Below are 27,844 nucleotides of genomic sequence, written 5' to 3'. Positions count from 1 at the left end.
AGTCACCCGAGGGGCTGGCCACAGCAAACGTCCCCAGTCCCAGGGCACCCTTCCCTAAGCCAAACCCCACGTCATCCGATAAGTTGGGGCGGGCATGGGTTGAAATTTAACCATCAGTGCTTTGGGTGAGGTTTCACAAAAGAGGTGGGCCACCCCCACCCCACCGCTCGGCTGTCCTGCCAGAAGTGAGGGCAGAGAGTGGGGAAACCCCCCTCTGGTTGTTGGGTCCCCCGGGAACAGAGGCAAGATGGTCAGGCCCCCAGTGCTGGGCTGGAGTCATCTGAAGTCCTCAGGCCTGTCTCTCCTGGCCAAGCAGATATGGGGCACCCTCCGTAGCCACTTGCTAAGGCCGGCGCGATGGTGCTCGCAGGTTCCCTGTGCGCAGAGAAGGAGAAATGACGCTTGTAAGTAGAGCCTCCGGTCTCCGCAGTACAGACTCCCGTGCTGTGTGTCTCATGTTATGGCGTCTTTCATAATGGGAGATGGTTGGAGCCAGATGGCTTGGGTTCAGATTTCTACTCCATCTTTCCCGTGGGAGACGTGGGCTGGTCCTTAACCTCAGATCCATCAGGAGGGTGAGATGCTCGGAACAAGGAGGGAGCAAGTGACAACCTCCCCTCCATCTCGCAAGACAAGCTGTTATTACTCAATATCCTGCCCTCCCAGAATGAGCCATAGCAGCCAGTCGTTAGGGCTCCAAGCACCAGCAGAGAACATCTCAGTAAATTTGATAAATAGGCCGCCAGCCAGTTCCGTCCAGAGACTGGCCCAGGTCAGCCTCATCCTGGCGGTGGTGTCCTTGGTGTCCTGTGACCTTGGACTTGCCCCGCCCACTCTCTGGGCCTCAGGTTCTTCCTGTGTCAGATACAGGGCCTGCAGGTACCCCTAAGTTCACCTCTGACGTCAGTATTCCACACAGGACAGTTGGAAGAGCTTGGACTTTGGAGCTAGCCTCCGTGTTGGGCATTGGTGACACTGGTCCGCGGGGAGAGCTGGTAGATTGCTTCATCTCCCCAAGCCTCAGTTTCCTCATCTGTAAAACAGGATGATGAAATCCCACAGGGGGCCACGTGAGGATGAAATGACTCGAGCAGAAAGCCTGGCATACACTGGACCCTTAAAAATACTACATTAGTTGCTCAGTCGTGTCCCACTCTTTGTGACCCTCTGGACTCTAGCCCACCATGCTCCTCTATCCATGGGAGTTTTCAGGCAATACTGGAGTGGGTTACCATTTCCTTCTGTGTGGGATCTTCCTGACCCAGGGATCAAACTCACGCATCCTGTGTCTCCTGTATTGCATGTGGGTTCTTTACCCACTGAGCCCAAACATTCTTACTTTTTCCAATTTTTCCGTGGTCCGCACCTGAGGATGATACCAAAATCCCCATCTCTCTGTTGTCCTCAGTCTCTCCTGGCTTCATACTCCCACCAGCGCTGTGTGATAAGTACCATTAAGATCCACCTTTTACAAGTGATGAAATTGAGACTCAGAGAGGTTGAGAAACTTGCCGAGGGGCACACAGCCACAGAGTGGTGGGGCCAGGACTCGGGTTCAGGTAGCCTGATGCTCTTCATGGTCACCAAGTATAAAACAGGATCCAGGTGTGAAGACATCTACAGTTAAGTGAAGAAAACCAACGCGCAGGTCCACTTTGTACTGAGCAGTGCTTTTGGTTTTTTGAGAAGCCTTGAGTGTGTTTCTCTGAGCTTGGAGGAAAGTGCCAGAGGCTGAGCTCTACATCAGCCAGAGCAGCTGCCTCTGGGATCCAGGAGGGAGGGTCTTCCTCCGTAAGCAGACCCTTCTATATGGTTTGAAACTTGCAGGGAGTCTGGGTGGGGCCTGGCGTTCTGCATCTCTAGCAAGCTGCAGCCAGGCAGTGACCCACCTTCTGTGCGTGCTCAGCCATGTCAGACTCTGCCACCCCGCGGACTGTAGCCCACCAGGCTCCTCTGTCCATGGGATTCTCCAGGCAAGAATACTGGAGTGGGCTGCCATGCCCTCCTCCAGAGCATCTTCCCAGCCCAGGGACTGGACCCGCCTCTCTTATGTCTCCTGCATTGGGAGGCGGGTTCTTCACCACTAGCGGCCACCTATGCTGGGGACCCGACCTTGTGTGCTGCGTAACTGAAAGCCTGGGGGTTGCGGGTGCCAAAGCTTCTATTCCAGGCCCTTCTGAGCAGGGTTTTCCTTGGATCCTGGGACTTTGGTTTCTCAGAGGACCCTCGCGTATCCTGTTCTCTGACACTTGTAGCAACCCCCATGAGTCCACAGTCCTCCACCGCCTGCCTCTTCGGACTGGTCTGGGCTGGACCCCCGCCCCCCACTTCCCCGGCACAACTCCCTGTGACTGCGCTGTGACAGTGACCACAGGTCAGAATGACTGCGCGCAGCCACAAGGCCACAGCGAGCTACATTCCATGGGAAAAGGACTCGGTCCTGGGCGTGGTCCCCGGGAGGAGATGGAGCGAAGGCCCCGCCTATAAAGGCGGGGTTACGAGGCCGAGGGTCAGGTGGTCCCAGGCTCCACGTGGGGCCAGGTTCCCCAAAGCTGGCTCCTCTGGGACAAGTTTACAAGTTTCTGCCTCCTCGCTCTGAGGCTGGAATGGCGCCCATGCACCATGAGGGTCTTCTCTTCCCTGTCTCTGCCCCCAGTGCACCCCGTCTGGAAGGGTCCAGCCTCCGTGCCAGGGGGCACCCGGCAGTCCCCCATCAACATCCGCTGGAGGGACAGTGTCTACGATCCCCAACTGCAGCCCCTGGGGGTCTCCTACAATGCAGAGGCCTGCCTCTATGTCTGGAACACCGGCTACCTCTTCCAGGTGGAATTCGACGACTCCACCGAGGGGTCAGGTGAGCCTGAGAGGGGGTCCGGGCCCCTTGCTCCTGTGAGTCCTGAGAGTGGGTCACAGCAGGGGGGGAAGGCTGAGGCTGGTGGCGGGGATGGACAGAGTGATGGTCACTCTAAAGCTGGTGATGCTGACCAGCTATGTTGGTGTCACATCACTGGGGGATGAAAGGGAACAATGAGGTCCTCCCCTGAGGGTTATATTCCAGGGGCTGGAAGGAAGAAACTGGGAGCTAATAAAACATAATTACATTGCACTCTGAGGAGAAAAGCAGAGTGGGGTGGAGGAGAGAGGCACGGAGGTGGGGAGCCCTGGACGGAGAGGAGGAAGAATTGTGGCCAGGCGTCCAAGATCTGGGAACCTCATTGGTCCCCGCTCAGAGTGAGACGGGCAGTGACGTGGCTGACACCCAGCTGCTTCAGGAAGCAGTGGGGAGCAGGGTCGAGCAGGAGGCTGTGTGGAGTGCTGGTGATGGAGGCTGCGGGGCAGAGCTCAGCATCCTCCCAAGGAATCTGGTGACCATCTCACCGAAGCCTCACCGGGATGCCTTACAAGTGTGGGGTGGGGACTCTGTAGGTTTGGGAAGTTTCCTTCCACTGCTGTTTTACTTGGCAAGATTGGCTGTACTGGAATTTTTTCAACACCTAGACACATCATCATAAGCCTTGTTTACATTAAACATGTGTTCTCTCTCTGGGAATAAGGAATTTATGACAGGCAGAGGATGCCCATGTGACAAGTCCTCAGTGAAAATATGGGGCATCAAGTCTCCTGTGGGCACCCCTTGTGGGCAATGCTCCACATGTGTTGTCATAGCTTGTTGCTAGGATTCAGGGCATCCCTTGTCACTCCAGAAAGGACCCTGGAAGCCTGGTCTCCTCCAGACACTGCCTCACCCTATGCTGATATTGCTTGCATCCTTTGTCTGTAATACATCTTAGCCATGCTTAGGACTTAGTGTGCCAACTTTTCTCTGCCTTTGTTGGTCTGTTCCAAGTCTAGATTCCAAAGGAGCAACTAAAGTTGGCTTTTCAGGTTTAATATGCTTTGTATTAAATTTTTTTCAATTTTATACAGCAACTTTAAAAAACAGACTGTACCTGAGTTCTGGGAGTTGTCCTAGGGAACCGTCAAACCTGTAGACCCCCAGCACAACCCCCAGACCCAAGCCCTCTCCAGGCCAGCCCTCAGTCCACCTCCTCCCACAGGCCCAGTAGTCTTGTTCACTAACCCATCAGCCTGGTGAGGACGTGAACACCACAAGGGCAGGATCACTCTTACTGGACACTGCAGGTGCTCAATAAATTGGAAGATAAACCATGAATGAAAAGCTAAAGCTATGAATGAGCCAGGCAGAGGGACTGGTCAGTGAAGGAAGGCCCAGCCTGACCCTCCCCGACTCTGATGGACCGATGGTGCAACAGGGGACGGGAGCCCTTTTTCCCTGTGCTGGGCCCTGTGCGCTTCTCACACATCACGACTCAGTGTTATACATGGTGTCCATAGTATATATATGTCAATCCCAGACTCCCGATTCATCCCACCTCCCCTTCCCCACTTCGGTGTCTATATGTTTGTTCTCTCTGTCTGTGACTCTTTTTCTGCTTTGCAAATAAGATCATCTATATCATTTATCTAGATATATGCGTTAATATATGATATTTGTTTTTCTCTCTCTGACTTACTTCACTCCGTATAACAATTTGTGGGTCCATCCACATCTCTACAAATGGCACCATTTCATTACTTTCTATGACTGAGTAGTATTCCATTGTATACATGTACCAAATCTTCTTTTTCCACTCATTGATCAATAGACATTTAGGTTGCTCAACACAGCATTTTTTTAAAAATATATTTTGGAGTGGCTTTTTTTTTAGTGCCTTCCATTTTATTTATTTTTTTATAAATTCATTTATTTATTTTAACTGGAGAATAATTACTGTACAATATTGTGATGATTTTTGCAGTACATCAGCATGAATTGGCACAGGTATACATGTGTCCCCCCCATCCTGAACATGACATCCCACCTGCCTCCCCACCCAATCCCTCTGGATTTTCCTAGAGCACTGGCTTTGGGTACCCAGCCTAATGCATCATCAGCACAGCATTTTTAAAAGCCAGGTAAGGGAGAAGTGTCTCAGGGTCTGTGATCAGCTTGTGCACAATTCTCTGATCAGCTGATGATGATAAACCCTTAGGCTCCAATAGGTCTGGGAACTGTGTGTTCAGTTCAGTCAGTTCAGTTGCTCAGTTACGTCTGACTCTTTGCAACCCCATGCACTGGAGCATGCCAGGTCTCCCTGTCCATTTCCAACTCCCAGAGCTTGCTCAAACTCATATTCATTGAGTCAGTGATGCCATCCAACCATCTTACCCTCTGTGGTCCCCTTCTCCTCCTGCCTTTGGTCTTTCCCAGCATCAGGGTCTTTTCCAATGAATCAGTTCTTTACATCAGGTGGCCAAAGTACTGGTGCTTCAGCTTCAGTGTCAGTCCCTCCAATGAATATTCAGAACTGATTTCCTTTAGGACTGACTGGTTGGATCTCCTTGCAGTCCAAGGGACTCTCAAGAGTCTTCTCCAACACCACAGTTCAAAAGCATCAGTTCTTTGGCACTCAGCCTTCTTTATGGTCCGGCTCTCATATCCATACATGACTACTGGAAAAACCATAGCCTTGACTAGATGAACCTTTGGTGGCAAAGTAATGTCTCTGCTTTTTAATATGCTGTCTAGTCATTGATCTGTTGCTTTTTTTGGTCATTGCTTTTCTTCTAAGGAGCAAGCATCTTTTAATTTCATGGCTGCAGTCACCATCTGCAGTGATTTTGGAGCCCAAGAAAATAAAGTCTGACACTGTTTCCCCATCTATTTGCCATGAAGTGATGGGACCGGATGCCATGATCTTAGTTTTCTGAATGTTGAGCTTTAAGCCAACTTTTTCACTCTCCTCTTTCACTTTCTTCAAGAGGCTCTTTAGTTCTTCTTCACTTTCTGCCGTAAGGGTGGTGTCATCTGCATATCTGAGGTTATTGATATTTCTCCCGGCAATCTTGATTCCAGCTTGTGCTTCATCAAGCCGAGTGTTTCTCATGCTGTACTCTGCATAGAAGTTAAATAAGCAGGGTGACAATGTACAGCCTTGACGTACTGCTTTCCCTATTTGGAACCTGGTGTTCCAGTTGTTCCAGTTGTTCCTGTTGTTCCAGTCTGTTGTTCCATGTCCAGTTCTAACTGTTGCTTCCTGACCTACATACAGATTTCTCAAGAGGCATAAAATATGAAAAACTCCAAAGGTCACTTTGGACTTGTGTGTGTGTATTGTTAAGATACATTTGACAAAATAATTCCCCAGGGGAAAGGGGCTGGCGGTTGAGCTTGGCACTCACTCTGCCGCCTGGTCGGCAGAGCACCCAACACCCTGACTGAGATCCTCACCAAGATCACATGCCGGGGACGTGTGAGTCCAGGGGAAATCTTGGCACTGTTTCTCGAAGGGGGAAGGTATGCTGGACAGACAGACATGCAAACACTCCCTTTCACAATCACTCCCTCTGGATGAACTGCAGCACGCCACAGACAGACGCCACCATGGAGGCTCTGAGCATCTTCATTCTATGCAAGGAGGAGGCTGGAGGCAGGGCCAGAGGGGTCTGGTTCAAGTCCAACTCCTCTTGATCCTAAAGCCAGCGTTGCATCACTGTGTCAGCTGAGTACTGACACGTCCAGGCACGGCTGGTCAGAACCCTTCCTCCCTCAACTCTGCCTTCCTCTGGGCGAATTTGTTCCAGGAGAGGGATTCCCAAATGGGGGAGGATGGAGCCTGCAGCACTCCACCCGGCAGAGCAGCACAAGGGGCAGCACCTCGATCCCCACGACTGCCGCATCAGCCCCCTGCTGATGGTCATCACCCAGTTTCAGTCACTCATGTTGGGTGATCCTGCCTGGAGCAGGAGAGACCCGAGAGGGGAGGACCCCAGGGGTACTGGGGAGGAGAGAGGCACACTCCCCAAGTCTCCCGGGAGCCCCCACCTTGCGGTTGAACCTGGGCTGACCCTGGGCCCCCCTGATTCTGATCGCTCTCAAATTGAAGGCTCTTGCACACTGTTACAGCCAGGCCTCTGCCTTGACCGGGTCCTGACCCCCGCTTTCTGGCTCCTCCACTACTTCTCAGTCTGGCTTGAAGGGCCCCACCCTGTCCTGCCACAGACCAAAAGAAATATCTGGGTGTCTCTCCCTGGCCATATAAATTAGTTGGATAATTCCCCCCGTGGCCTGTGTCCACACCCGCCAATCTGCTTTCACTTTACTTGTCATTTTCCCCAAAGCCCAGTTTCCTCTGCTTTTCTCTCCTGCTCAATTTCACATGCTGCTCCCGCCCTCCAGCCTTGAGCCCCCTCAGTTCAGACTTGCTGTCTTCTTTGTTCACCTCCAATGGAAATTGGGAGCTGCCTGGAGCAGAGGAAATGGAAAATGCAGCTGAAAGACAGGAAGAGCTCAAAAAAGTTCTGCAGTAAGAAAATGAAAATCATTTTCTTGGGAGTGAGACACTCCCATGATTTTTTTTTTTTAAATGCATAGACAGAAAGGGAAAGCCTCGGGGCAGGAATAGAGGTGAGTGGAGAAGAACGTGGTGCAGAAGTGACCATGCACAAAATGTTCACGTTGGTCAGGTCATGCCAGCAGGTCAACATAGGAACCCCAGAGACCCAGAGCCGAGGCTGAGGGCGCTGGGGTTCCACGGGGTCAGGAACAGGCGTGCTCGAGATCAAGGCCCGCCAGCAACGATGAGCAACAGAGCTGGAGCCAGTGGTTCTTTCCAAGGAATGTGTGGCTGAAGGCCAGGGAAGGAAAGCTGCCGGCAGGGAGGAACACAGCGCCGGCTCCAGACTCATGGTCACACCCCACAAGCCCCTCACAGGCCAGGCCCCCTCATCTCAGCTCCAGAGAGATCCTCTCCTTAAGGCGTGACGGTGCCACTTCTACCCGATGGGCAGTGTAGGTGCAGAAAATGGGGTTGAAGGTCAAGGGCCAAAGGCCACAGGTAGATCCTGCCACTCTGCTCCTTGTGGAGACGCCTGTGTTCTCTGAACCAGGTCCTAGCTTACCACCAGCGGTGACTGCTCTACCGCCGCCAAGTGCATGTGAATGCCTGTTATGTGAGTGTGTGAATCAGGGTATACTTTTCAAGGCATTTAGTTCCACCTGCCCCTGTGCCATCCACACCCCAGGAGGCCAGGGCGGCCCTGCCTCATCCTCTGCATCTCCAGCACTTAGCAGAAACTGTGGCACATTGTAGGAACTCAGTGAGTATTTGTTGAATGAATGAATGATTTTCCCTTTTTATGCTTTGTGGCTGGCCAAGCCCCCTCTGAAGGACACTTTCTTAAAATACATTTATTCCTCAAAGTCTTTACATGCAGGTCCTGTCTTAGGGGTAATAGTGGCTGTTTCTGATGACAGCAAATCTCCACCTTGATGATGAAGATGGCGACCATGATGTTAATAATAACAATGAGACAGTAACAATAACAGAAGGTGGTCCCACTGCTGGAGCTCCTCCTGGTGCCAGGGGCCAGGCCAGGAAACGTTTTGTAAGGGCCAGCCATGTTCTGATGGGGAAGGCGTCATCATCATTGTGCAAACGTCAGGTCTGAGGTGCAGAGAGATAAGACCACTGTGCAGAGAGACGCTGCTTGAAAGCAGGGTCTGTGCTCACGCTTGCCTGGCTTCAGACCCAGAGTCGACGTGCAGTGATCCCAGAGGTTAGGTCCCAGAGAGCAACCTGATCCGCCGCACTCCTGGATTTTGGAATTCTGGGGTGGGGTTGTACCCCTCAGCGCTGGCCCCAGGTTGTGGCTCCTGCTTACCTGGAGAGAATGACAAAGACCTCCCTGATCCAGAGAACACTTAGAGCATCAGATCATCAGATGTGCTAAGATGTTAAATCCCAGGGGGGCACCGAGAACAGGCTGATCCTCAGTGCCACTGAGTTATTTGCAGTTCTAAGTATTAGTCACTCAGTCACGTCTGACTCTTTGCAATCCCATGGACTATAGCCCGCCAGGCTCCTCGGTCCATGGGATTTTCTAGGTGAGAATACTGGAGTTGGCAGCCATTCCCTTCTCCAGGCAATCTTCCTGACCCAGGGATCGAACCTGGGTCTCCCACATTGCAGGCAGATTCTTTACCATCTGAGCCACTAGGGAAACCCAGTCATTCTAAGTAGAACATCTCAAACTGATACCATTGAGTTATTTTCAGTTTTGATTAAATAGAACATCTCAAACTGTTCTCAGACTTATTTTAAGCCTTAAAACGGTGCCTGCCAAACGGCCTGTTTATCCCGGTCAAAGCACCAAAGTACTAATAGATGGCTGTTATCAGTGGCTGTTATGAGAACAGAGACGGTAGGTCTGAGCTGGGAGTCAGGCTCCAACATCACTGTCCTTGGGGATGCGATTCCCCAGCTGTGTGTTGAGCACCTGGAGCCTCCTGGGCGGGGGTGGGGGGTGGGGGGAGGAGCAGGTGGGGGGGCGGAGGATGCATGGCCTCCAGCCTGTGAACAGTGGCGCTGCTGGTGGAGTCTGGGGCTGGCAAACTAAAAGTCCCCTTGTCACAGATCGGGCTCATCTTTTCAACTGTTTCCTTGAAGGGAGTTACTCTGACACTGTCAGTATGAAGTCACTAAGATGATTTTATCCAGGGTGGCTGCCAGTTGTTTTAAAACAACCCAGTTGTTTTAAACTGAGTTCCTAATTTTGCTACAAGAAAGGACAGATGTTCAGCTTGAACTCCTCCACAAAAGCCAAGGGCTGGACCTTCAAGCAGGCCTGGGTTGGGGTCGCTGGTGGACCTGGACCAGGTGACTAGGTCCTGTGAGTCTCAATTTTCTCATCTTGAAATTGGGCCAGTAGTAGCTGTTTGCGGGGTCATTGTGAGGAGCAGTCACTGGGGAAGGTGGGGGCTGCGCATGATGCTTAGTGTATAGCAGGCACTTGGCAAAGGCTGACTCACCCGTAAATGGCACTCGGAGCGCGTGCTGGCTGTCCACCAGGCGTTGACAGGTGGGGGTGCCTAGCGCCAGGACGCAGGAGATGCTGACCACTGAGAACCGACGGGACCCTATCCTCAATTAGCCGCTTCATCCCATCGCAGAGATGAGTGCTGTGGCTGCCGGCTCTGTGTCCTTTGGTGCTTCCAGAAGACCGGGTGTTCTGCTAAGAAGTTTGTGTTTAATCCTTGCAGCATCCCTATGGAGTAGTTGCTAGGATCCTCCCCATTTTACAGGCGTGGAGACTGAGGCTAGGAGCAGTTTGGTAACCGGACCAAGATCACTGCGTTTGGAGGCGATGGTGCCAGCACCGACCCAGTGCAAACCCCCGACCACTGCAGCAACAGGACGCTGTTCTCTGGTTTTGAAGTAAAGATACCGGTGCCTGGCTCGGGGCTGTCTGTGCCCGTCCATCTACCTTTACAGACATGGTTCCAGAGAAGGAGGAGGAAGAGGCTCGAGGTGTAGAAAAGGGACACCCGAGCTTGTACCGAAGCAGCTCCTGTACCAGCTGGTGCTGCTTCTCTGCTGAAATGCGCGTGAAGGACGGAAGTCAACAGGCATAGCAGTTACAGGCTCCCGCTGCACCTCCGCCGGCCAGCCACAGGGCGCCGCTGCAGCCCACCCCAGCACCGACACTCCTCGCACAGTGCTCTGCTCCCGATCCACACCCGCAGGTCTCAGAGCTGGCAATGGGCAGCAGCCCTCGGGGTGTGCTTGGTCCCAGCCGGGGTGGCCGCCGCCCACTGACAGATGACTGGGTGTCAGGGAGGAAAGGCCCTGCCGCCGACAGCAGCTCGTCTTCCCTGTGGCCCGGATTCCAAAGCCGACCTCCGTCCACAGCCTCTTCCTTAAACGGCTGCCTCTTTGGGAAGCAGGCAGGAGGGAGAGGCTAGCCCCTTGCGAGAGGCTAGCCTTGGAGGGTTCTAGGGGCAGCTGGATGCGGAGGGCAGGGGAGCAAGCGGGGCCTGGGGTGGGGAGCGACGACCGTGGGCCCTGGGCCCTGGTCCAGGCCTGGCTGAAGGACGACCTTAGGAAAGTCCTCCCCGGCCAGAGGAGGGGGCGATGCCCATGCCCAGCCCCCTTCCCACTCCCCACTCTCTGCTGGTGACCACCGGCACGCAGGGAGTTTTCTACAAGGTTAGCTTTGGCCGGTCTGGCCAGTGCCAGCTCACGGTGGGTTAGTGCCTCGTGTAGTTGGTGTCGCTCTTTCTGGAGACCTTACGTGGTGTCTCCAGAGTCCTCAGATGCTCGAGCTGGAAGGGACCACCAGGACCACCTAGCTAGGAATCTTTTCTTCTTTAATCAGTGAAGAGGCCAAGTGCCTGAAAGGTGGCAGGGTGCGTGGTCGCCGGCATCATTGTCGTCACCATCTGATGACTGCACATGAAGAGCCATCCTGCCAACGCTGCTCTTCTCACAGGTGGGACAGCTGAGGCTCCAAGAGGCTGAGCAACTTGGTCAAGGTCACACAGCACATGCACGCGTTAGTGCCTTTTGGTGACCCCACGTGTCTGCTGGCCAGGGCTGCCACCTCCCCTGCCATCAGAAATGGCACAAAAATCCCACCACCGGTATTGGCATAATTTCCTTAGGTGATGTTTTGTACCCAAGGCCTGGTTTGGGGCGTCAGACCTGATGTTGAATCCTACCTCCCGTGGCCAGGATAACCAGAAACCTCTTTGACTTCTCCTAATAAATTGAAAAACTACACAAGGAACTTTCCTGGTGGTCCAGTGGTTAGGACTCTGAGCTTCCACTGCAGGGGGCATGGGTTCGATCCCTGGTCAGGGAACGAGGATCCTACAAGCCAAGAGGTGCAACCAAAAAAAAACCAAAAAACTGTACAAAACTACAGAAGCCAGTCGGCTCAGGTATCCTGACTCCTTGAAAGAAAACACCACCCCCTTTGTATTTCCAGCCACAGAAAACCCAGTAAAGTCTTGTAATCTGATCCCAGCAAGGAGGTTCCCTGCCTATAGAAAGGCTCCTCCTGACCCGCGGACTCAGGCTTCATGATTTACTATGTTTTTGTATAATAACTTGTGGAGCAAAGAGGTCCTTCTCTGTGTGCATTTAAAGTGAGATAGAATGGTGTGTTCAGGAGAATGAAGTCATAGACTCTCATGACGAGGTGCCCGTAACAATGTCCTGGAGCTGCCCGCTCACTTTCGAGTGAGAACAGATCAAGCGCAGAATCGTGGGCTGAGTCTGTTATCTGGTTCATGGTTCAGTGCCTTCTGCTACCAACACCTTCAGAGGCAAAAGCATTCAGAAAGCACCTTAAGCCCAGTAGTATCTGACACTTGCAATAGCATCTGTTGCGTCACTAAATATTTTCCCTGCTTTTGCTGCATGGAGGAGCTGATACAAGCAACCCCCCACCCACACCCCACACTCTGCCAGTGTCTTCCACACTCATCCCAGGATCCCAGCATCCCAGGACGCTCACCTCAAACTCGGGTGGGATGTCCAGCAGTTACCATTACATTCTTGTACTTGGTGGTGGAGCTCTGTTAGCAAAGTGCAGCTGGAGACGGGCTAAACCCTGTGCATCTGAGCCCTGCCCCACCCTCGTGAGCTTGTTCAAATGCAGGCTCCCAACCCCTGCCCTGGACCTCTGGGGCCCACAGTTCAGGGGTGAGCCCCCGTGCGTCACGATCACAGTTCTTGGGGAGGCTTTCCGGGGATCTGGAATGACTTAGGCAGTGGTCATCTGGTGAGGCTGGACCGAGCAGGGGCTGCCTGGAGATCAGCCCCAGTGGGAAAGTAGCGCCTTGTAGCTCAGAATTTGTGTATTTAAACATCTTGCTCATTGCATATTAGCTTATGAAATTATTTGGTGATAGAATTCTGTCTGCCATTCTTTCATTCAAAAGACATCTCTCTCTGTCTCTCTTTTTTAACTAAAGGAAAGTTGAAAAGTCTTACAGGACTGGCACGCATCTCAGAATCGGTTTTTCTTGCCTTCCTGCTGCCTGCCCAAGCGCCACCTGGTGGCAGCACCAGACACTGCATCTCTCCCGGGTTCCCCATGAGTCACTGGGGCCCACCGGGGCCAGGTGACTTGGGACAGACAAGGTCCCACCTTTCAGCTGTGATTTTAGCAACACGGATCTCTCAAGAGTGACAGCATGTGACCTCAGTGTCGTTGGGGTCACAGCAGCTCCACAGTCTGACAAGCAGACTAACACCATGTCCGTGGCTTTACTTTCCAGGAATCAGCGGTGGCCCCTTGGAAAATCACTACAGACTAAAGCAGTTCCACTTCCACTGGGGAGCAGTGAACGAGTGGGGCTCAGAGCACACTGTGGATGACCGCGTGTACCCCGCAGAGGTTTGTAGCAGCTAATACGTGGGGGCTTCCCGAGTGCCTCGGCCACCTGAGGTCAAGTGGCCAAGCATCCTGGTTGCTCAGAAAGGATTTCCCGGGACATGGAACTCAGTGCTCAAGCCAGAACCATTGGCCACCCCGTCCATTCACTCTCAGGACTATCCTTAAGGGGAGAGTAACATCAGCACTTTCACTGACTGAAAGAAGAGACTGAGGTTCTGAGTGGTACTGTGACTTGCCAGAGTCAGAGGCTGGGTTTCAGGAAAGAGTCTGTGGCCTTAGCTCAGCCTCGCTTGAGGCTGGTCCACTGGGGACAAGCTTCCTGTCCTTAGAGGCATTTGAGGTCTTTTACTGAGAATAGAAAATCTTTACGATAGAAATTACCTCCTTAAAACAAAGTGATATTTGGGACATTCCAAAATGAGAGTCAGTAAAGAAAAGGAGCAGAGACAAAGGTCAGGAATTGAGTTTGAGGTGGTAAGTGGGGCCTTATAGATGCCCCCCAATATTTTATTATGAAATTTTTCCAACTTACCCCCTCCAAAGAAAATGAAAGATCTGCATAGCGAGAACCCGTAAAGTCACTCGCCATATAGATCCTGTGTTGATATTTGCCGTATTCACTCTATTTCACCCCCATCCACCCGCCAACCACCTGGCTTTCTGATGCATTTCAAGTTCTTGACTGTTTCTGTTGCCATCATTATGGAATTAGTATTATAGAACCAGAGTCCATTCGGACCAAAACCTGAACATTGCTGTGATCACACAGCCAGAGGTGGCCTCTGGGGACAGTTGATAATTAGGGAGTGACATTATCACTCAAACAATTAGTGATTGTTATAACTTCCCTCACTAATTGTTTGAGTTATAACTTCCCTATGGCTTCCCTGGTGGCTCAGATGGTAAAGTGTCTGCCTGCAATGAGGGAGACCCGGGTTCAATCCCTGGGTTGGGAAGATCCCCTGGAGAAGGAAATGTCAACCCACTACAGTACTCTTGCCTGGAAAATCCCATGGACCGAAAAGCCTGGTAGGCTACAGTCCATGGGGTCGCAAAGAGTTGGACGTGACTGAGCAACTTCACTTTCACTTTCACAACTGCACACATCTTTACAAATATAACAAAAATGAAGGAATAGCAGCTTGTAACACATCTGCTTTCAGCAAGCCACATTCCTCTTAATAACGGTGTTCCTGCCCCTTGGTCTTTACTGAGCAGCTACTTCAACAGAGGAAGTCGCTGCTATGTGCTCATTTACGAGTTGGACACGACTGAGCAACTTCACTTTCACTTTTCACTTTCATGCATTGGAGAAGGAAATGGCAATCCACTCCAGTGTTCTTGCCTGGAGAATCCCAAGGACAGGGGAAGCCTGGTGGGCTGCCGTCTATGGGGTCGCACAGAGTCGGACATGACTGAAGTGACTTAGCAGCAGCAGCAGGAGCCGAATCAGAGCTTGAGACCCACCACAGCCTGACTGTCCCTGAGTCAGGTGGGCAGGGGCTGCAAGGCTGTGCTGGCCATGTCACTGGCCTCTGTTGGAACAGGCCATTTCCTGTGGGGTTTGGAAGGCAAGGCCAGCCCCCTACGGCAGGGTCTGAGAAGGAGGTAGGCTCTGGGCAGGGCCCCGAGATTTCTTCTATTTCTGGAAGACCCCACAGGACAGTGGGTAGGGAGTTCCAGGTGAGACACGGGAAGACAGAAGGAACCCACGCCACCCTAATGGTCCCCAGTTTGTGTGGTCGGGAACAGTGGGACTTGTTGGCAGTGGGTTCCGCCTGGGCCCAGCACCCTGGCAGGGCTCCCCATGCCCTCGAGTCCATCAGCCGACTGGGGGAGGATCTTGCCGACCATGAGAGGCTGGAGGCCTCTCTGGGCTGAGTCTTCATGGCCTCAAGGCCTGGGTCAGGGTTCAGAAAGGCCTCCACCACCATACGCTGCAGCAGGAAATGCCAACACTCAGGCCCCGTCCTGGTTCCATCACGCAGAACCCAGGGGTCCTGGCTCTGCCTCCTGCTCACCAGTGCCCCAGGAATGCCCAATCCCCCAGCCATTCCCTGCTGATTTAAATCCTTATCATCTGGTCAGCTGTAATGCCGAGTTCAGACTTAGGAAAACCAGCAGAAGGTGTGAAGAATAAGGAATTCAGGAGAGGGTGACAGAAAAGGCGCCATTTGGGTGGTGTACTCGCATTTAAAATTATCCTGTTTATCTAAAACTCAGATTCAACTGAGAGTCCTATGTGTGATCTCGCTACCCTGGTTCAAGGCTGTCTGTGTGTGCGTGTACTTAGTCGCTCGGTCGTGTCGGACTCTTTGCCACCCATGGAGGGTAGCCCACCAGGCTCCTCTGTCCATGGGATTCTCTAGGCAAGAGTACTGGAGTGGGTTGCCATGCCCTCCTCCAGGGGATCTCCCCAACCCAAGGGTCGAACCCAGGTCTCCCGCATTGTAGGCCGATTCTTTACCATCTGAGCCACCAGGGAAGCCTGAGCTGTCTGAGTGGTAGCCAATAATCCAACCACCGTGTGTGTTTGACAGAGTTAAAGCGAGCCTCCTTTCTTTCCCGCTGAGAACTAAGGCTCTGCTTTCTGGGGTTTGAGTGAGCCTGGTCTGGGCGAGGTGGCACTAGTGGTAAAGAACCCTCTTACAGGAGGCGTAAGAAACACGGGTTTGATCCCTGGGTAGGGAAGATCCCCTGGTGGAGGGCATGGCAACCCACTCCAGTACTCTTGCCTGGAGAATCCCATAGACAGAGGAGCCTGGCGGGCTACAGTCCACAGAGTTGCAAAGAGTCGGACATGACTAAAGTGGCTCAGCACGCATGCACACACACGCACAGGCTGGGCGACCTGCCTGCAGCCATGAATCATGACAGCCGCACAGAGGGGAGCAAGGATTTGCCTCTGGCCTCTGCAACCTGGTGATGGGGGACTCTCCTCCTGGGTTCCAGCTGCACTTGGTTCACTGGAACGCTGTGAAATACCAGAACTACACAGATGCCGTGACAGGAGCAGACGGCTTGGCGGTGGTAGGTGTATTTTTAAAGGTAAGTGGGCCGGGACGCAGCTATCCTAGTGAGACCTGCTTTCTAGGCATGGTCTCCTTAGGATGACATGTGCTTGTCACCCTGTCCCCGGCCCTGTCACATGACCACTCCCCGTGCCATGCTGTGCAGCTGGGGGCCCGCCACGAGGAGCTGCAGGAGCTGGTGGCAGTCTTGCCAGACATAAAGCACAAGGTAAGCTACGTACTTTGAAATCAGCATAACCAAAAAAGCAAGATTGCTTAGAGTAATGGCTCCTTTGCAAAGAAAACCAAATGAACAAACTAGCTGGGAGAGAGGAGCAGTGCTGAGGGGGTCTGAGTCCAGTCCTGAACCTGGGGCTCCCTGGGGCTCCGGGGCTGATGCCAGCTGTCTCCAGCTGGCTCACCCACTTGAACGTGTTCCTGCTATTCCCAAGTCCTCCCCACTGGGTATAACGGGGTATCCCAATACTCAGCCACTCAGGCATCATCTTGAAGACTTTTGCCTCGTCTGCCGCCAGTACTACTGTTAGTTATGTAGTATTTTTCATGAGATTAATCCACTTCAAAATTTTTAGTCTTGTCCCAGGCAACAACCTCAACCAAGTGATAATGTTAGTTTTAAAACCCATTGAAACGAATTCCCAACTATGGCCATTTAAGAATATCCACCAGCAAGCCACCTGGCCTCCTTAGGGTCAACCCATCCCAGGAGAAGAGGGAGGTGGGGTGAGGGGGTCCCATCCGGATCCAGCACAGCCCAACAGACAGCACGGCCAGCAACGTACCAGCTGAGAGAGGACTTTGATGGAGAAATGGAAATTCCTATACAACCTGCAGTTTATTTGTTCAGTGCCGAACAAAAGAATTCAGAGAGGGAAGGAGTCACCGCATGGTCCTTGGCCGTGGGGACGGATGGGGCTCTGATGTGTCTTGACAATGGCCAGAGTGACTCCAGAGGGGAGCTGGGGACCGGCCCTTCCTCGGACGCTTTTCGGGGGCCGTTTGATCTGTGCAGCACACTCCCCTTGATGTTGGCCTCCTGGGACCAGAGCAACTCGCTCCCCCGCTGCCCATGTGCCAGCTCAGGAACTCGGCAAGGTCGAGGTACTGGAAGGACCCTCCTCCTCGCTGGTCCGCAGCCAAAGTAAACCTGGACTGTTCCCTGCAGCATCCACCCCCCAGGCGTTGTCCCACCTCCTGGTGGGGAAGAAAGAGCTGCTGTGAGGGGCTGTGTGCTAAGGGGGCCGTGCTTCCCCGAAGGCTCTGGGCAAACACATAGGCAAAACGGTGCCAGAGGGAGTGAGGGAGGAAGCTGCTGGACAAGCTGACACTTGTCCCGGGGCCTCAGCTTCCTCAGCTGAAAAGTGAGATTTAGAAGCTTAGGAGAGAAAGGCCCCATCTTGGAGGGCAGGGGTCTGTGCCCCGTGGGTCAGGAGAGTGACAGCTTGAGTCATCCATCAGTCTGCACTCCCTCCTGGGTTCCCCAATGTCTGGGTGGACTTTGAACATTGGCGGCAGTAGGGGTCACCTCCGTGAGGGCCAGCTCTGAGGGACGGGGCAGGCCTCCTGTAGCACCTGAGCCCTGCCGCTGTCTGGTCACATGGCTTTGGAAAGGTCTTATCTGTCTTGTCTTAATCAGTGAAACAGATATAAAGGCTGGTTCTGGAAAATCAGTGAAACAGACATAAAGGCTGGTTCTAGAAATCCAAGGTGAGAGCCTCAGAGGGCATCTGGCAGGTCAGCACCTTGGGACCAGGGTCTGGGGGGAGGAGGTCTGAGGGGGTTTATCTGTCCCCCCCACACCTGCTGGTAGGACTTTCTGCATTTTGTCCTGTGTGCAACGTGGCCTGTGCCCTTTAAGAACCGAGTAGACCGTATGGGGGAGTATTACTCAGCCAGGCAAAGGAATGACGCACTGACACTGGCTGCAACGGGGATGGACTTTGAACACATCATTCTGAGCGAAAGAAGCCAGATGCAGAACTCCCCAGGTTATGTGATGCCACTTCTCGAAACGTCCAGAATGGGCAGATCAGGGAGCCTGTGGCGGGGTGGAGGTTAGGGGAAGTGACACCTTAAGAGTCTCTACTGGGGCTCTTTTTCTCTGGAGCTCTGTTTTGATGAACATGTTCTAGAATTGACTGTGCTGAGGGTTCACATGTCTGTGAACATGCAGCCTTAGGACTGTGCACTTTAGATGGGTGGGCACCACACTAAGGGAATTTCATTTCTGTGACGCCCTTTAAAGTCGTTGACTAGACATTGGTTACAAGCCATCTGCTGTCACTTCCCTCTGTTAGAAGTGAGTTCCACGATGGCAAGTAGTGGGTCCACCTTGTGTGCTCCGGCAGCCCCAGCACCTAAGACAGGTCTACCATGCTGCTGCTGCTGCTGCTAAGTCACTTCAGTCGTGTCCGACTCTGTGTGACCCCATAGACGGCAGCCCACCAGGCTCCCCCGTCCCTGGGATTCTCCAGGCAAGAACACTGGAGTGGGTTGCCATTTCCTTCTCCAATGCAGGAAAGTGAAAAGTGAAAGTGAAGTAGCTCAGTTGTGTCCGACCCTCATCGACACCATGGACTGCAGCCTACCAGTCTCCTCTGTCTATGGGATTTTCCAGGCAAGGGTACTGGAGTGGGGTGCCATTGCCTTCTCCATGGGTGCTCATCAAATAGCTGAGTGGGCAAGTGACATGGAATCCCTCCAGTCACTAGGAACCTGGAGACAAGTTTCTGTCCTTTCTAGAGCATGGAAAGCAAGCCAATGTGAATTCTGAACACAGGGCTCCCAAGCATGGCATGAGCTGACACAGCAGCCTGGAGCACTAGGCTGTCCTGGTCCATCAACGCCACCCCCCTACCGTGATGAGAAGGAAAATTGTGATATGAGTCAAGGAATCTGGCCAGAGCAGCATGTCCTCCTGCACACGTGTAATTACACGACTCTCATGTCAGGGAGGGCTGCTTTAAAGAGAGGATCAGCTGTCTCAAGAGTATAATATTTTCTGGTATAGCCACTATGGAAAACAGTCTAGTGGTCCCTGAAAAATCTAAACACAGAGTTAACATGGGGTCCCACGTTTCTACTTCTGGTATATCCTCGAATCATTAAAAGCAGGGACTTGAAGAGATATTTGTACACTCATGTTTATATCAGCTTTATTAACAGCGCAGATGTGGAAGCAACCCGAGTGTCGGTTAGTGATGGTGGATACACAGAACATGGTCCATCGGCACAGTGGAATATTACTCGGCAGTAAAAAGTGGGAAATTCTGGGACTTCCCTTGTGGTCTGGTAGTTAAGACTTCAAGCTCCCGGTGCAGGGGACCCAAGTTTGATCCCTGGTCAGGGAACTAGATCCCACATGCCACAACAAAGAATTTGCATGCCACAACTAAAGATCCAGCATCTGGTGCAGTTAAATTAAAAAATAAATAAATAGTTTTAAGAGGAAGGGGGGATTCTGACACAGGCCCCAACACAGATGGACCTAGAGGACATTGTGCTGAGTGAGATAAGCCAGTCACAAAAGGACAAATCCCATATTATTCCATCTATACGAGATCCCTAGAGGAGTCACATTCATAGAGTCAGAAAGTAGATGGTGAGTGCAAGGGGCTGGGGGAGGGGAGTAGAGCTGGAGAGGGGAGGAGAGCTAGTGTGTGATGGGGACAGAGTTTCAGTCTGAAATGCTGAAAACCTTCCACGGGTGATGGTGGGATGGTCGCACAACACGGTGAAGGTACTTAACCCCGCTGAACTGTGTTTTAAATGGCTAAAATGGCACACTTTGTGTCGTGCATGTTATTTGACATCAACCTTGAAGACTGTGATATTTTCACAGCCAAGGTATAGGAAACCTGAGTAGCTTTAAAAGAAAACATACAAACCTGTGGTGGACACCCCTGCTCAGTGTGGAAGGCCACGTCCTCTTGTTACAGTTTCCAAATGCGGCAGCCGCGGCCTTGGCCTCTATCCCAGGGATGCGCTCCACTCCAGGCCAGTCACTGAGATGAAGCCGAGTGCGGTGCCCCCTTTCTGGCCTCCTCCACCCACCTGACAGCCCATGCTCTCCTCCCTCAGGACGCACGAGCAGCCCTGGGCCCCTTCCAGCCCTCCTGCCTGCTGCCTGCCTGCCAGGACTACTGGACATACCCAGGCTCCCTGACCACACCGCCACTGTCCGAGTCGGTCACCTGGATCATCCACAAGAAGCCCATCGAGGTGGCTCAGGACCAGGTGAGTGGCACCTGTATCCGGCGCACGGGACTTCACGGGGATCCCTCTGGTTTGGCAGCTTCACTGAGACAGTGTGAGTGAGCATTGTGGGGTTTCATGCTTTGGTGCATTTTTGATGTTCCTTCACAAGAACAATTTCCAGTTGAAATAGGAGCTCGTGGGGGTTGAACAGAAGTTCCCAGTATTGCAGCTCTTCTCCTGACCTAGAGACATTGGTGTGTGAGAGGGAGGTAGAGACAGAGACAGAGAGGGGTGAGAGACAGACAGAGGAGAGAGAAAGAGAGACAGAGACAGAACCAGAGGCAGAGAGACAGAGACAAAGGAAAAGAGAGAGAGAGAAAGGGGCAGAAGGCGGTGGGCGAAGGGGAACGAGCTGGGGACAGACGGTTGTGCTCAGCAGCTTCTAATCTTAGTGGTCAGCCTCAGGTGTGGCGAGTTTCCAAGATGATAGTCGCTGGGGCAAGGCCAGCGCCTGCTCTTTGGTCTCCACTGGGGTAAAGCAGCCTTACAGAACAGAAGTGATATTATCATTGGGACATGGGTCCTTGCTCATTCAGAGACCTCTGTGGGTATTTGCAAATGAGTAACTTAGGCAATTGGAGAAGGCAATGGCACCCCACTCCAGTACTCTTGTCTGGAAAATCCCATGGACGGAGGAGCCTGGTAGGCTGCAGTCCATGGGGTCGCTAAGAGTCAGGCATGACTAAGCAACTTCACTTTCACTTTTCACTGTCATGCATTGGAGAAGAAAATGGCAACCCACTCTAGTATTCTTGCCTGGAGAATCCCAGGGACAGAGGAGCCTAGTGGGCTGCCGTCTATGGGGTCGCACAGAGTCGGACACGACTGAAGCACTTAGCAGCAGCAGCAGCAGCAACTTAGGCAATAAAGGGATGTCATAGGTGAGTGCTGGAGAGCCGTGAAAGAAGTAGGGTCGCTGCAGGAGAAGAGGAGGATTAGGGTCTGCCCCACTTCTTTGACCAACAGAACAGTAAGAAATCACACTGTGATAAGACGTTATAGAATATAAATGCCCAGAGAAAATTCCAGAGGGGTTGTATCAGTCAGCTATTGCTGCAAAATGCCACCTAACAAACCACCCCCAAACTCAACAGCTTAAACAAGCATTTCTTTTTCCCTACTCACAGATATTTGGGAGCTAGGGCGCTGTTTTGGCCAAAGTTGGGTGCTGGGTCAGGCCATGTCTCTCATGGTTCTTGGACCAGTGGCCACCCAGGGCTGCTTCTCACAGCACAAGATAGCAAAAGAAGGGCCAACTCACACACGCACGTTTATGGCCTCTGCTTGCGTCACAACTGCTCACATCCTGTTGACCAACGCAAGTTATGATGGCCAGGCCAAGGCCAGAGGGGCAGGAAGGAGGCGAGAATCTATTTGCTGAGTGATGCCCGAAGCTGTCACACAGAGGCACACCAAAAAGTTAACCCTGGTTGTCCCAGGGTCACAGGTCTGCAGTGGTTCTTATTTTCTTTCTCTTCCTTTATTAAATATTGTGTGTCTGGGTATATATGTGTGTGTGTGTGTTAGTTGCTCAGTCATGTCTGACTCTTTGTGATCCCATGGACTGTAGCCCACCAGGCTCCTCTCTCCATAGAATTTTCCAGGCAAAAATACTGGAGTGGGTAGCCATTCCCTCCTCCAGGGGATCTTCCCAATCCTGGGATCAAACTCTGGTCTCCTGCACTGGCAGGTGAGTTCTTTACAGTCTGAAGCAGTAGATATTACTCATATACTTTTTTCAAGTTGAAGTATCTTTTTCTCCGGGAATTTCCAGAATCTGGAGAAACTCTGTCTGTCTAGAGCAGAGTTCCGAGATGACAACTGTGCAGCAGGCATGCTCCTCTTGACCAGCCTCTGCCCAGGACAGACATTTCTAATAGATCACAGCAGCATTCACCACCTTGGTTTCAGCTCTGCACTTCCTGAGGGCTCTCAATGAGCACTTGGATGTCCTTCCAGCCTTTCGCTTCTGTAAAACATCCTCTTATTTAAAAGTCATGAGATGGGACTTCCCTGGTGGTCCAGTGGCCAAGACTCCACACTCCCAATGCAGGGCGTCAGGGTTCAATCCCTGTTCAGGGAACTAGACCCTGCGCACCACAACTAAAGGTCCTGCATGCCACAACAAAGACCAGAGATCCAGCGTGCCACAGCCAAGACCCAGTGAAGCCAAATAAAAACAAAAACAAAAAACAAAACCCTGGAGAAGATGCTGTTGTGTGTGTGTTCAGTCGCTTAGTTGTGTCCAATGCTTTGTGACCCCATGGACTGCAGCATGCCAGGCTTCCCTGAGGTGATGCTATTTGCTTTGAAAGGTTAAAGGTGAGATCACCAATCTTGCCACAGAATGGAACTGTTACAGACATGGTTGAAACTGGCCATCCTCACCAACACCCCTCTATTAGTCAGCAGATACACCCGTTAGGAGTCAGATGTTACGGTAGGAGAGGGTGGGTGAGTGGGGGGCAGGGGGAGGTGACACAGTGACCACAATCTCTGCACGCCGCTGCCCAGCAGGAAAATAGAAACGTAAGTCAAGAGTTTTAAGGCAGAGTGGTGAGTATCACATAAAAATGCAGGGTGGGGTTGGGTGGCTGTAGAGGCACTACGAGCACCCGCTGGATGGCAGGGAAGAGCCCGAAAGGACATTGCTGTTCCACCACATTGGTTTCATCATATAGGGCCATCCCCAACTCAGGCTGGGAGGGCCCTTCACAAGACAGGACAGGCACGGGGGCCAGTTCACTCCGTGCCTGCACCCAGCTTGCATCCACACCCTCCCTTCCAGCTGGCCGCGTTTCGCTCGCTCCTGTTTTCTGTGCCTGGTGAAGAAGAGAAGATGATGGTAAACAACTACCGCCCACTCCAACCCCTGATGAACCGGAAGGTCCGTTCGTCCTTCCAGGCCACTCACGAGGGAGCAAGACTCTAAATTCACTCTGCCCGTGCTAACAGGTAGAACTGACTTTAACAAGAGAAAGTATTGTTTCCTGGGCTTCACGGTCCGATCGTGTGTAACCTTTGAAATTAAAAAGAGAGCAAAAGGTTATGATTTCCGTCAATGTACTTTGCAGTTGCAAGGAAAAAAATGGCTTCAAAGAAGCTTGAGCATCCCAGGGAATGGAAGTCTTGCACATGGGATCTCTCAGAGGACTCTCAGCAGTGCCCAGGCCTCAGGGGCTGTGCCAGCCCCGCTGACTGAGGTCATCCACCCTGCCCTCTCTTAGGTCCACAGTGTCCTCTCTCCAGACCGCCAGCACTTGGCAACACAGAGCCCGGGACTAACGTCCCTCCTTCCCAATTCCAAGTTCCTGGTGTGTCAGTGTCCTGGGCTGACTGATGGTATGACCGGTGACCAGCACGCTGTGGCTGCGGGGTACCCAGCAGGGCCTGCCTGTCTTCCCACGGTGCTGAGACTGGAAGTCCAAGATCAATGCCAGCTTGGCTGGGTTCTAAAAGGGTCTCTCTTGGCTTCTTGTTGTGTCCTTGTGTGAGTTTGTTTGGTTTGTTTTTTTTTGGTTTTTTTTTTTGGTGTATGCACACAGAGAGAATTCTCTCTCTTCCCCTTATTCTTTTTTTAATATTTATTTTCTTTGTTTATTTATTTGGCTGTGCCAGGTCTTAGTTGCAGCACTCAAGATCTTTGGTTGTGGCATGTGAACCCTTGGTTATGGCATGTGAGATCTAGTTCCCTCACTGGGGATCGAACCTGGGCCCCTTGAATTGGGAGCGTGGAGTCTTAACTGCTGAACCACCAGGGAAATCTGTCTTCCCCTTCTTATAAGGCCACCAACCCTACCGAGTTAGGACCCCACCTATAGGACTTCACTTAAGCTTAAGTACCTCCTAAGTTCAGTTCAGTTCAGTTGCTCAGTCGTATCCGACTCTTTGCGACCCCATGAATTGCAGCACGCCAGGCCTCCCTGTCCATCACCAACTCCCGGACCCCGCACCCACAGCTTGTTCGTCTCCAGCCACATCATCGGTCACTGCAGCCCCAGGATACTGACACACCAGGAACTTGGAATTGGGAAGGAGGGATGTTTTTTTTTTTTTTCCCAGAAAATGAATAAATGGCTTTATTTGGTATCTTCAAGAAGCTTCTCCTTCTGCAGGAGATGTAGGTGTGGTAGTGGAGACCGTCACTGGTTTCCGTGCGATTCTGTCCAGCTCCGCATGAACGTCTGACAGGACAGGCTTCTGGCCTGACTTTTTGGCAGACGGTGGTAAACCGCCGCCTCCGCCTGCAGCCCCACCTCCAGGGCTACCACCACCAACACCAGGGCCTCCTGGGGAGCCAGTCTTTTTACTCAGCAAACTGTTAAAGAAATTTGCCAGGACACCTTCACTTGTAGCTCCAGCTTTCATGTTTGGATCGATCTTTTTTGACCCAGCAGGGATGGGTGATACGCTGGCAACGTTGGATGACACAGATCTGTTTGGTGTTCGAGGGGAGCCTCTTGGGACTCTTGGTGAGGCGTCCACAGGCCTTCCAGCTGCAGTTGGTGGTTGCTTTGCTAAAAGGGACTGTAGCTTCATAAGAAACACTTGGTCATCTTCCGCCATAATTTCTTTCTCATGCACAAACTTTCGGACAGGTGGTTTAGTTATGATGTCTTCAAAATTATCTTCTGCTTTTAACGTTTGAAAGTTTTCATGTAATATTCCTATTTTCTTATCATTATCCCACCCTGCTGGAATAAATACTGCATCTTTTTCCACAACAACAGCAGGAATCTTATAAGGAAATCCATAGAGTTTCTGGACGATGTACTTATATACTAAATCTATATTTTTATTTTCTTTTACTGAAGCATATATAAGTGCTGCACCATACTGTAAACAAAACTTCCGGATATGTGACTGAATAAAATCAAAATGCTCATCTCTGTAGTCATGTTGTTTCTCCAACACACTAATGGCATCACACTGGAGCACCAGGGCAGTCCCCTGTTGGTAAGATTTTGACCACTATATGAACCAAACATGAATCATGCAATATTTGTCTTTTTGTGTCTGGCTTATTTCACTGAGCATCATGTCCTCAAGATTCATTATATGGTGGCAGGTGTGGGCATTTCCTCCCTTTTTAAGACTGAATAATATCCTACCACGACTGAGAGACTGATATCCTAGCTGATAATGGTATTTTTATTTTTCATAGCATCACATACATTCCCCTCTGGTAGAGATGAAGCTCCACAAAAAACTTCATCGTGTCATCTTCCAGCTTTACCTGACTCTCAGGTAAACACTGAAAAACAACCCAGACAGGAAGGCAAACATTCATCCACCTAGCAATGTGCAGTGATACCCTCCATTTCATCTGGGCAGATAAAGAATAAATAGACTTATCACAGTCCATGATCTCCAAGATCAAGGAGAACCTATATTATGGATGTGGTTTGTTTTGGCGGAGGTTCAGAGTTTTTCCCCAATCACAGAACTTCCTACAGTGTCAACAATTTATAGTCTGGCCCTGGGCTATTCCGTGTTCTGGCACCCAGTACAGAGAAAACAATCCTGAACTTCCTTATACACACTTTTCCTGAAAAAGTGCAGCTGCTCGTTAGCACCCATTAAATGACAGTGCCGAGCAAAGGCAGCAGAGCAAGCTTACCGCCAGTGTATGTGGGACGTGGTCACTTTTCAGCACAAAACAGGACAGTTTGGGTGCATTGGTGACAGGCTTGAGTGCAGCTGCCTTGGCTGGTGCAGAGCACTGGGTGTTGGGTGACTCCAAGGCTGCAGACCCACGGTATCTAGGAGGGAAGGGGATATTTTAAAGTTTGGTTTGGACTCCAAATTGTTTCTTGTCTTTTGGGAAATTGTAGCCATTCTTGAGTCTCTAGCCCATCAGGAGAGTTTCCTATGGTCGCCAGAACAAGTTCTACAGATCAGGGCCCTCCTGCCCACCTCTTGTAAGGACCTTGTGGGGACACTGGGACCACCCAGATGCCAGGATCATTCCCGCCTGAAGACGCTTAACTCAGTCATACACGTAGAGTCCCTCTGCTGGTTAAGGCTACATGTCCACAGGTCATGGGATCAGAATGTGGACATGCTCTCTGATTGTGGAGTGTTCCAGAACTCTACCATCCTCCAGGGAAACCCTTGGATACACGTAGCCATTGAGTGCTTAGAATGTGTTCTGTGTGATTGAGGACTGATTTTTTGGCTGTGCTGGGTCTTCGTTGCTGTGTTTGGGCTTTCCTCTAGCGCAGCAAGCAGGGCTGCTCTCGTTTGCAGTATCCGGCCTTCTCCTTGTAGTGGCTTCTCTTATTGTGGCTCTCGGACTCTAGAGCACAGGCTCGGTAGTTGTGGCACACGGGCTTAGTTGCCCCACAGCATGTGGGGTCTTCCCAGGCCAGGGATCGAACCCATGTTTCCCTGCATTGGCAGGCAGAGTCTTAACCACTGGACCACCAGGGAAGTCCCAAGGGACTGAATTTTAATTGTACATAAGTTTAATCAATGAGAATCGAAACATCACATGTGAGAGGCCTGCGGCCAGCGTGCTGGACTTGGTGTGAACAGGTTTGTGCATTTGTAAACACGTCCTCAGGGTGTATGTTGCATCCCATTTACAGGAAACACTGTGCTGTCCCCTCGGGAGCTGAGGTTTCTGAGGCTCTTTCAGGAGCAGGTGGCGCAGGGCAGGGTCAGAAGTGCTGGGATGTGGGCCGGGGTGCAGGGACTGCAGAAGGATGGATCACGGACATTGGTCACTCAGTGGCAGCTGAGCACTCAGCCCTCTGCTCACATCCTTCCTCAGCTATGCAGGCATCACAGAGTCACTGCCACCAGGTACCCAGCGCCACCAGGAAAGGTGGCCTCTGTTTACTCAAGTAGGACACAGGTAACTGTTCTCAGACAAGATGGTTTAAAACAAATGTGGCCTTACAAGGATCGAGTTGAGTGGTGATGCTGGTGAAAGCAGATTGGCTTGAAGAATCAAAACAGATGCTGAGAAAGAAACAAGATCAAAAAGGACATGTTTCTGTCCAGCCTCTGAGCTGATGTCCCCACTCAGTTATAATCGATAACTCAAAGGCGTTTGTCCAGCAACAGGGCTGTCACCACCCATGACAGTGACACAGCCGGGCCGCCTTCCCAGCCTGGCCTGCGCTGGGCGTTCTCATGATGTTCAGCCATCCTCGACCCCACTGCGTGTCAGAACCACGCGGCGGCGTGGGCCTGACCCCCGGTGCTTGTGGTTCCCAGGGTCTAAGGAATGATGTTTTTAAAAAGCAGCCCAGGCAACTGGGTTGGGTGGGCTGGGATGAGGTCAGCCCACTTACATTTGTTAC

The 27,844-nt window shown here is 51.8% G+C and overlaps 1 protein-coding gene and 1 pseudogene across 2 annotated transcripts; one reads left to right on the top strand and one right to left on the bottom strand.

Annotated features, from left to right (window-relative positions):
• The first annotated feature begins 163 nt into the window (after window positions 1-163).
• On the top strand, window positions 164-25,419 carry CA5A (carbonic anhydrase 5A). The gene is made up of 7 exons (XM_086350271.1): window positions 164-404; window positions 2,657-2,854; window positions 13,127-13,245; window positions 16,198-16,293; window positions 16,423-16,485; window positions 20,358-20,513; window positions 23,323-25,419. Exons 1-7 carry the CDS (start codon window positions 248-250, stop codon window positions 23,464-23,466), a joined length of 933 nt encoding a protein of 310 aa, XP_086206397.1. The 5' UTR covers window positions 164-247; the 3' UTR covers window positions 23,467-25,419.
• LOC147353071 (cytoplasmic dynein 1 light intermediate chain 1 pseudogene) lies at window positions 23,076-27,689 on the bottom strand (annotated as a pseudogene). Its single transcript, XR_015146703.1, has 2 exons — window positions 27,618-27,689; window positions 23,076-25,484 (listed from the first exon to the last, which is right to left on the bottom strand). The product of XR_015146703.1 is annotated as a cytoplasmic dynein 1 light intermediate chain 1 pseudogene (transcript).
• Window positions 27,690-27,844: the final 155 nt, after the last annotated feature.

Source organism: Bos grunniens, chromosome 18 (genome assembly GCF_055505025.1).
Source record: "Bos grunniens cultivar Pamir isolate PY7600 chromosome 18, Bosgru_T2T1.0, whole genome shotgun sequence".
Lineage (NCBI taxonomy): Eukaryota > Metazoa > Chordata > Mammalia > Artiodactyla > Bovidae > Bos > Bos grunniens.
Note: the sequence above shows the minus strand (reverse complement) of the source record. Positions and strands in the feature narration are given on the sequence as shown.